The 10,658-nt window shown below is 31.2% G+C and overlaps 1 protein-coding gene across 1 annotated transcript; it reads right to left on the reverse strand.

The window, feature by feature from the left end:
* Positions 1 to 1,833: 1,833 nt before the first annotated feature.
* Positions 1,834 to 10,190, reverse strand: LOC148596428 (uncharacterized). The gene is made up of 3 exons (XM_088564551.1): positions 10,135 to 10,190; positions 3,765 to 3,875; positions 1,834 to 3,310 (listed from the first exon to the last, which is right to left on the reverse strand). Exon 3 carries the CDS (start codon positions 2,999 to 3,001, stop codon positions 2,372 to 2,374), a length of 630 nt encoding a protein of 209 aa, XP_088420677.1. The 5' UTR covers positions 3,002 to 3,310; positions 3,765 to 3,875; positions 10,135 to 10,190; the 3' UTR covers positions 1,834 to 2,371.
* Between the last annotated feature and the right edge of the window lie 468 nt (positions 10,191 to 10,658).

The following is a 10,658-nucleotide window of genomic DNA, read 5'->3' on the forward strand; positions in this document are numbered from 1 at the left end:
TCACTGTAGATCGCTCTAGATCGTGTTTTGTTCCACGATGAAGATTTTGATTTTATTGGAATCATCGCGACAGTGGTTAGGTAATCTGAAGTGTTGACTCGCTGGGAGTAAAGGCTTTCTTGTTAAGTCTCTCCTGTGTCTGTTCAAGCGCTTGTGAAAAGGCTGTTTAGATTCACCAACATAATGAAGGCCACAGATGGGACAGTGGAGTAAATATATTACATTAGCACTCTTGCAGTGCACGTTGTTAAATATTTTGTAGCGTTTCCCCGTTTACTTTCATACACACTCAGTTTATTTAAAGCACTGAAGAAGGTCATTTGTTGACAGAAAATGTTGCACATTATATAATTTATTATAGTGTATTAACATCTTTATCGGTATCGTTGTACAATTCTTTAGACTTGTATAATTTTTTTGTTTATGCTGCATCGTCATGACTGGACGATCCGATTCCCATTTAGTTAGCTGGTTTGGCAGATTCCTTTAGACTTTTATATATATATGGCGATAATACTTGTCAACAATGCAAATGTCGCGTGATTTCGGTAATTCTCAAACTCGGCGAGAATGGGGGATGGCGCTATGGCAAATGGGTAATAGGGGAATTGGGGATGGAGCAATCGGGTATGGGCAATGGGGAATGGGGCTTTGGGCAATGGGGTATGGGACAAGTTGGAAGTTTATCCCATACTGGGACTGTATCTATAAAATAATTATTTCACTAAGAAATTTAGAAATAAACTATAAAGCGCTATGCATTTTGTCATTGAAGTTCCAAAATCATATTTATTTGCTTCAACAGAAGCTAACATTGACAATATATGGTGTTTACTACAGAATCTAGCCTTTATCAAAATCAGTACGTAATGATGTACAGGAGTGGGTCCAGTAGGATTTGCTAGCACACATTCATATAATGTAGCTATGGAAATTTATCAAAACACGAATATTTGTCAATATGTATAAACAAAAAGTTTTTTATTTCACAGAAAAAAATATCATGTTTTGACAGACATGAATTTCTTGAATTAAGTACCAAATAAATCCAAAAAGTTTATTTATTTATTAGTTTTAGATCGAGGCATAAGAAAAAAAATCCCCATGACGGTATACCAACTTATTTTTTGTGGGTACTTATTTTTACGTGAACAGTGACTATGCTTGAACTCGGCGGGTGTTTCCCCTACCGGTGCGCATGGTCCATGCTCCCAGTTTTTAGTGGAGTACGAGTTGCTCATTTGCTTTTGTTACTTTGTATGTATAATTTTTGTTGCTTTGTGTTCTTTGTTGTGTATGTCTGTTTTCCATGTCTGGTCTTTGTCCCTAGATTACATTCTTTTGATTACTCCTTAGCAATCTCTGGTAAAATGATCATACTTTAGGAAAAGAAAACATTTGGTTTAAACGGTTCTGTTTTTTTTTTCTGCTTCCTTCTTTGAAGTAAGATTATGAAGAAACAAAAAAATTTTAATTGTGTTTTTTTCCGCAATTGTTTTCAAGTAGAAAGATGGATATCGGCAAAAAATACCGAAACATCAGTGGTGGCAAACTTCAAATACAACGAAAATAATTTTTTTCAATAGTTTTCCTTTACCGTGGATCTGTAAGTGTAGGCTGACTTGTAATTGTGACATTAATTTGTACTGTGTCTGTGTTTTCGGTCTATTGTTGTCACCGGATCATGTATAACCTGTCGTTCTTTCATATTATGATCTCCTTTCATTTTCATTAATCATACAAGAACTTTGCATGTATTTCATATTCAATATGTTAAGGAAATATTCAGACATTTTGTTTTGTTTTCATATAAATATAAATACAAACAGTTAATATGACGTTATTATGATAAGATTATTCATGAATATAATGTTTGGCACTATGATAACATTATTTATTCTTGTTCGACTTTATGATTCATTTTTAAAACAATATTCCGACGAATTATTTATAAAGTCGACTTCTCTGACCCCAAATAATAACATATTTTATCTACCCTATTTATGAAATCTTGCAATATTCCAAATTTTAAAATACGTAAAACACCGAGGCTTCATTTCTTTTATTACATATGGTAGAACCTCTCGGTGATTGATTTGGCTTCCTCTTTCGATAGGTTTGGTTATAAGTACTTCTTGTATACTTTGACTATGATCTTCCTACATATTTGATTTTAATGCTGCTGATGAGACGTTACTCCTTGAAACACGTGTACAGTATATCGAAATTTACAATATATAAAACTGGTATTTTTTTTTTATTAAGTGTCTTTATGGTTATTAGCTGTGATTTCTACCAACCATATGTTTGAGTTGAGGTATTTAAAAAATTGCTTTATCACTATTAGATTTTTTTTCTACCAAATTTTTCTTTAAATTTCTGAATTTGCTATAGCAATACCATTTGTATCAATATAGACTGGATTTGTTGGTAGGAAACAAAATCTGTCATCCCAGTCTTTCACTGTTTTAATATTGTCACCTCCTTTATTCTTGCCATCGAAATGAAGACCTTTATCTTTCCAATTAAGAGTTAGTGCTAGATTGTAACCAAAATTAGGATACAATGTCCATTCTTTATTGTGATAAGCAAAATATATATGCCACATTTCCCACATGGTGTCAGTTCTGTTCCGGAAAACAAAATCAGTGTACCATCCGTTTGGTTTCTTTATTTCTGGGACTAATGGAATAAATGGCTCTTTAGACATAATTTTGTACCATGTCCGAAATCTAATCCAGTTGTTCCGTTTCGGGGAAAAAACAGATGTCCCAATGACTGGGTACAAAAATACAACGTTATTTGTAGATACATTAAGTTGTCCACTTACTGATCCATGTTTTACGTTTACTTGCAAAGCAAAGCCGTTGATTTCGTCACGATCACTGTACTGTCTATGGACGAGCCGGAGATATCGATAAAACCAAGGAGAAACTGATGTGTCATCTTCAAATATAACTGCAATTTCTTGTGTCTGGTAATTTGGTTGCCAGGTTCCCATCCATTGACCGTATATACCGACATGGTGTTTATGGATAAACACGTTTCTAACACCCTTATCAAATTGGAAGTTTAATGCTTCCTCTAATGTTTTGTTGTCAACTTCTCCATTTGTAGACCGATCAAGCCATATATCAATAACGATCTTGTCGTTAAAGTAATGTGCATTATTCAAAGAATGGAGTAATCGCCGAAGGGACAGAAATCTGTTGTACGTAAGAACTATTATTCGTAAATCAGTGTTATTTTCTTGCACTATTTCAGATAAATTAATGTTGATATCAGGTTTTTCTGGATGTTCTAATGGCTTCTGACATCAAATAAGAAATGGAGATAAGAGTACGATGTAAGCATTTTTTTTCTTAAAAAAACAGATAAAAATTGTTATTACAATTAAGAACTATATTTATTGAAATCTAGCATGTAAGTAAAAATCAAAGAACGATAAGTAATTCTTTTAATTATAAGAAAACATTGAAATAAATTCAAAAATGCATTTCAAATGCATTGCTTTAGAAAAAAAAAACAATTATTTTTATATTAATACTTACCTGAATATAACTTATATACTGAACCGTTATAAATCATTTTGTATCTACACAACAAACGTAGGTTGTAATTTACATTCGGCCAGGAATTTACACAAGATTAGAACCGAAGATATAAAAAAGTTTGAAACTTGTATAAGCTTATGATAATTTTTAAGTGTCACTAATGAAGCATTTTTTTTTTCATGTTTAAAATTATTATTACATAATACTCACTATTTCCGAATATAACAATAACACAAAAAGACACAATAAGCATGCAGCATTTAATGGAAATAAGCATGCAGTCGATGCAAAGATTGGTTTATCAACTCGTGTTGGTAGGACCTGAAATGGTGCGAATGTAAACTATACTTGAGAATAGAAATACCTGAAAAACACGGAGCATGTTTATCCGTTATCAGACACCTATATAAAATTAAATATTTTGTGAGAAAATAAAGAAAACCATGATGTAAAACTTCTTTGAGTTACATTAAACTATATATGTGGTATAACTTCAAGCACATTTTCAATCTACATTTCATCTTGTCGATGAAGATAATTTGCAGAAAAGTGTAATTGGAATAGAGTTGAATTCCGACAAAAGAAAGGGAAATCAATGTCTTCTATGTTTTTTTTTAATCTATAAGATATTAGTTAATTTTTCTTTTATTACGGTTTTACCGTTTTAATAAATTTCATTTTTTCATGAACGTAGGGGACATCCAAATATAATCTTTATAATTATCTGCAAAAAATGGGTAAAATATTCAAACAAAAATACCCCCCCCCCCCCCGGTATTTGAAAAACAATGCAGATGGTATTTTCATTACTGAAAATCTTACCAAATTTAGAACGGACTTTACCAAAAAACTCTCTCAGTTGAAATACAATGACAAAATACACGCATATTGGACATCAGATGGACGCATCTTTGTTAAAAGATTTGAAGATAGCAGGAAAAAAATCGTAAAAAAACTTTGAGGACATCTCTAACTTTGAAAGAGGTATTGACCGATCAGTTCGCCACGCTCGATCAGAATCTGGCCGCAATCCGGATACCAATGAGGATAACGACTCTCAACAAAACGGGGGATAAACTATCCAATCAAACAAAATTGTTAAATTAACTTGTTGTCTCTATTTTTCGAATTTAAATGACTGCCTACTATAATTTACAACTTATAATGCCTTCGAAATACTAATAGAAAGACTGCTATTATTAACAGTTGATATACATTTATATATTTATTTTTCTAATTATGGTTTAAGTAATAGAGTTGTGAATTTTTATCTCATATAAATTCAACTTTTGTAATGCTGTCTTTCGCAAATAGTAATTTAATTTTTTCCTTTCCATTTTTTTATCTATCAATTAATTGCAATTAGGATGACTATAATCAAAATAATCATTAAGTAATTATTTGTTTCCTTATAATCATTCCATATTAAATATCACCACACGAATAAATATAAAACTACAATCAATTATTGTGTACTCTTAACACTAACGAAACTGTTTATTAGACTTATTACCTGTATTTAAGCACACTTTATTTTTATTTCTCTCTTTTTGTTCTCTTTAAGTATAGACCTTAACACTTTATCCATGACTAGACGTACTATACTGATCGATTTCAATACACAATCGAAAGAAGTGTCATTGAATACCTATCAAAAATGTACGTGTACAATTAATTGACATTGAGAGATGGCAATTGGTATCTCTCCCTCGGTCTTTTTTAATCTCTTCAATCTCATATATTATCGTTAGGCTTATCAACTACTTATAACATTTTTCACTAAATGATATGCTGTCAATCTTACAAATAACAAACTTATCATTATGATTTAATATTGTTTATTTCAATCCTTTAGATGGCCTCTTTTAGTTAAATTAGGGGGCGTCTCACAACGTAACGGGTATTTGAAAAAAAAATAGTGGTCAGTTGAATAACCAATTGTGATGTGTAAAATATATATGATATTTATATCAAAATAAAAGAAATACTAGAATAATATATTATAGTTATCAAGTGGCTTTGATTTAAGAAAAGTTTGTTTTTGTTCTTTTGAATTTATTAATCATTGTACATTAACTGCGTCTTTCATTTATATTTGAACAACTTATAATAATTTAAAGTCAGACCTAATACTGTAAAGTATCATAGTATGTACCTTCACAAAAACCGTAGTAAAAGTAAAAGTTAAGTATATTTATTTTTCGACGATGATATTAGAATATTATCCAAATTCCCAAGAACGCTTCACGACACTTATTTACAATGCAAACCGTGTTTTATTTTCATTTTTGTTTAGTTATAATTTGTATTTCTTTTTTGAATTTTACTTTCGTGAAATCTGATGATGTGTGTGGTTGCGTAGTATTGTTTGGTTTTTTTCTTTTTTTGCCGTTTAGCCGCCTGCTTGTGTGTATTTTTCTTAAACTGAGACCAAATGGGTAATTGTATTGAACAATATAGGGCGGCTATTGGCTTATTCAATCTTCGTGATTATTCATTAAAGACAGTTTGTTATACCTCTGAAACTAATGATAATTATATGACAGAAATATTACTCACAAATTTTAGGTGTTCATTTTTCGTCGTCTCTCTTTGCATTCTCCAAAGCTTAAGTCCCAACATTAATATTATTTTCCTATTGTTTGTTTTAGAACACGTCCTTATTATTGGCAATATTGAAACAAACCTGGGTCAAAATTCGGAAAGTGGATCTACCTCTAGTGTTAACGAATCTATATTCTCCATATACAATATCAATATCCGTAGTCTGAGAAATAAGGTCAACTTTCTAGAAAATTTCACAGATGAATTTGATATAGTAACCGTTACTGAAACTCACTTAGATCCAAGTGTCAATAATGATGACTTGCAGCTCCATTCTTTTTCTAATAATATTATCCGTAAGGATCGTAACAATACCGGTGGCGGTATACTGATCTTTGTAAAGGATGGTATATCAATGATACGAAAAGGTGAACTCGAAAATCCCATTGACGAAATATTATGGGTAGAGATAAAAGGTAAAGGTCAATGTTTTGTACTTTGTTGTATTTATCGACCAGAATGGACGGACGCTGACTTTTAGACAACTCAATAGAGCACAGTTACCAATTTAACGAAAATATTGTCATAACTGGTGATCTGAATTTGAATTTATTTAGGCTCCACAATAATAGATTATATGACACAATGAATCTCTTCAATTTAAAAAAATGTAATTGATAAACCGACAAAGGTGACTGATCACAGTAGCACACTGATAGACCCAATACTAATAAGTGATACAATTCAATATTCATTAACAAATGTACTTAAAGTACCATCAGAAATAAGTGATCACGATGCCCTAATAATATTTCTAAGATGTCCAAGATATGTACAAAAATCATTCAAAAGAGAAATTTGGCAATATGATAATATTAATTTAGAACATTTTTCGTCACAACTTGATAATGTTGATTGGGACGAACTTTTGTCTAACACCGAGGATGTCGATGATATGTGTAAAACCTTTTCCCAAAGGTTAATTGGTATTGCAAGGGAGAGTATCCCAACAAAATTAGTTCATATACGCAATAATGATAAACCGTGGTTTGATAGTCAGCTGAGAAAGGAAATTCGAAAAAGGGACTGATTTCGTAAAAAGGCCCTAAAAACTAAAAGAGAAACTGACATTAATAAATACAAAAAGCAAAGAAACAAAGTAAATAATCTTAAAAAATACTTAAAAGAAAAATTCGAAAAAAGTTTGGATAATATTATACTCAATAATGCTGCTAACTCAAAAAGGGCTCTGGTGAAATACCCCCACTTAAAAATATTATTAATGACGAAAATATTGGTGATACCGCATACAGAGACGACGATAAATGTCATTTGCTTAATAAATACTTCAGTCTAATTTCCTCTCTGGACGTCCTCTTCCTGATTTTGAAGAAAAGACAAATATTTTTTTAACAGAACTTGAAATAAATGAATCTGAAATCGTAGACATAATAAAAATATCAGATCCCCATAAAGCATCTGGCCCTGACATGATAAGTCATAGAATGTTGAAAATATGCCCCGAAAAAGTAGTAATTCCTTTAAGAATTATATTTAAGAAATCCCTAGAACAATGTAAGTTTCCTACCAGCTGGAAAATTACAAATGTAATTGCGATCTTCAAAAAAGGAGACAATTCTCTTCCATCTAATTATAGGCCAATATCCCTGATAAGTTGTGTTGGAAAAGTGATGGAACGCATTGCTTATAAACGTGTTTAACCATTTACAAAGAAATAAGCTCATTTATGAATATCAGTCTGGTTTTCTTCCACAATGTTCAACAGTTCATCAACTAATAGAAATTTATAATTGTATTTTAAATTCTTAAGAAAATAAGGAGGTAAGTTGTTTTGTGTTTTGCGATTTTTCAAAAGCTTTTGATAAAGTATGGCATCATGGGTTATTACACAAAATGAAGTCATATGGTAAATGTGGAAATTTATTGAATTGGTTTCAGAGTTATTTAGACAATAGAAAACAAAGGGTGGTAATCACACAATCGTCTTCACAACCTTGCAACGTTACATCTGGTGTGCCTCAAGGCTCAGTTTTAGGTCCTCTGTTATTCATAATATATATCAATGATATTGCTGAAAATCTGTTGTCCTTATGTAGCCTATTTGCAGACGACACTCTGATCGTGATTTATCACACATAGAGACAGTGATTGGTTATGACCTCAGAGAGCTAAGACATTGGTCCAAAAAATGGCTCATGTCTTTTAATCCTGACAAAACGGAAATTATGTTGTTTTTTAATATTGAAACTCCCGAAATAAACCTTGTATTTAATGATAAAAATATATTTTGGTGTAACATTTTGTAACGATGCAAAATGGAATAATCACGTTGAATGTATAATCAAAAATGAATCGAAACATTTAAATGTATTACGGAAACTTAAGTATAGTTTAGGAAGAAAAAATCTTGAATCACTATATCTTACTTTTATTCGACCGTTATTTGAATATGCATGTGAAGTTTGGGACAATATGGGCGTGGGTTATTGCAATAAACTTGAACAATTGCAGTTAGAGCTGCTCAAATAGTAACTGGACTTACAATCTTTACTAGTGCACGACGAAAAATTTATAGTGAAATCGGATGGGAAACTCTAGCAAAAAGACGTTAAAGAAGAAAACTACAGTTGTTCTATAGTATTCAACATAATAATGCTCGAGAATATTTATACAATTTGATCCCACCAACAATTCAGAGTACAACAGTTTACCCGTTACGTAATGGAAATGACTTGATACATCCTTTTTGTCGACTGTCTTTGACACAAGACTCGTTTTTACCATCAACTATACGGTTATGGAATAAACTCAATTTGTCTACCCGTAACATTGAATCTATAGGTAAATTTAAAAATTAATTTAATCCGACAAACAGAGTTCCTAAATATTTCGAGTTTGGAAATCGTAAATTAATCATTATTTTAACACAAATACGATGTTCGGCCTCCTTTTTAAATTATGATCTCATGAAAGTTAACATTATAACTGATCCATCCTGCCGATGTGGTGCTAGCATTGAAGATTCAAATCATTTTTTCATTGAATGTCCTCACTATTCTGATATTAGAAACAGACTCCATATTAATCTAAATTGGTTACCGGAAAATTGTCGAGTAAATTTAAGTACCTTAACGTGTGGTCACCCGCTCTTACCGATGAGCAAAATACAATAATTTTTAGTCATGTATATAATTATATAAAAGGATCTAAGAGGTTCCATATTGTATAATCAGTATCATTGATACTGTAAGTATATTTAAAACAACCACATACATCATCACATCATCACAATATTTGCTAGTTATATCATGTCAATATTATGTTTATGTATTTATTGTATTGTTTTTGCATGCTTTCAATATGTATTGTTACACACTGTATATGGGAGAAGACTTAAGAAGTTTGTGTAACTTGTTTCTAATCCCTTTTGCATAATTACGCAAATAAAATATGTTTAAACTAAACCACTATCTTCATGACAAAGAGCGCATTGGCGAGACATAGATACAACTATCACGTTTTTAACATTATCAATATGCAAGGCATTTACAAATTCCTTTACTTAAAAACCGCAAATATCCCATACACTGTTTACGACAGCATTCAATGTCTCGTGGATTATTTAAAAACATCCCCCCCAAACAAAAAGAGAATAAAAGAATACAAATCGAAAAATGCGAAATTGTTTACGGAAAACCAACAACAACTTTAGATTTATCGATCTATTAATCGGAATAACCTTATTTCTATATCAAATGATTCCTCCAAACATCGATGCCAAGTTTTCGAAAGTGAAACCGTAAAATCTGCCGCTTACTCAAAATGCTGTTATTTTGCAAACATGTAAAGAAAAACTACAAATCCAAAAAGTGCGAATTTTCTTATAAATTGTTAATTTATTGCATAACATTTACATGTTTTGCGATGGGAGTAATTGTATTATTAGAGAATGAGGTATTTAAGGGTCTGCTTTGAGTTGAAAGATAAAAAATCAGACAAAATTTGTTATGCTTACATCCCCTTCCAAAAATGATTGAGAAATTGGCGATCTTCTGCCCTTTGAGACCAGCACATACTACAAATACTAATTATAATACTAATGGTAATAAAATCTTAATTTCAAGAGGGTTACATAGTTAGTTTACATGCTAATCTTCCCTGAGGCTTTCACACACAAAAACTATAAACACTAAAACAAAATAAAAAAATGTCAAAGCACTTTAAGACAATACAATATAGAACATTAAAAACATTGTAAGCAACAACTAATTTCTCTTTTATGATACTCTATTCAAAAGTTTTAAGGTACTTGTTTATATTTATTTTTAATGAGTTCTACTATGTATATTAAGAATGAAGCCTCACTATTTTAGGGATTTTAAATTTGCAAGACAACATTTTTTTATAAATAAAATAAATAAAAATCCGATATAATTTTGGGACAGACAAGTCTGACTATTGGGATGATGAATACCCTAGGAGACCATAGGTTCACCAGCAGTGGCATCGACAATCATATATCTATCTATCCATCTATCT

Source organism: Perna viridis, unplaced genomic scaffold, assembly GCF_037379345.1.
Source record: "Perna viridis isolate PV_CMFRI_1.1 ecotype Kerala unplaced genomic scaffold, ASM3737934v1 SUPER_16.18, whole genome shotgun sequence".
Taxonomy (NCBI): Eukaryota; Metazoa; Mollusca; class Bivalvia; order Mytilida; family Mytilidae; genus Perna; species Perna viridis.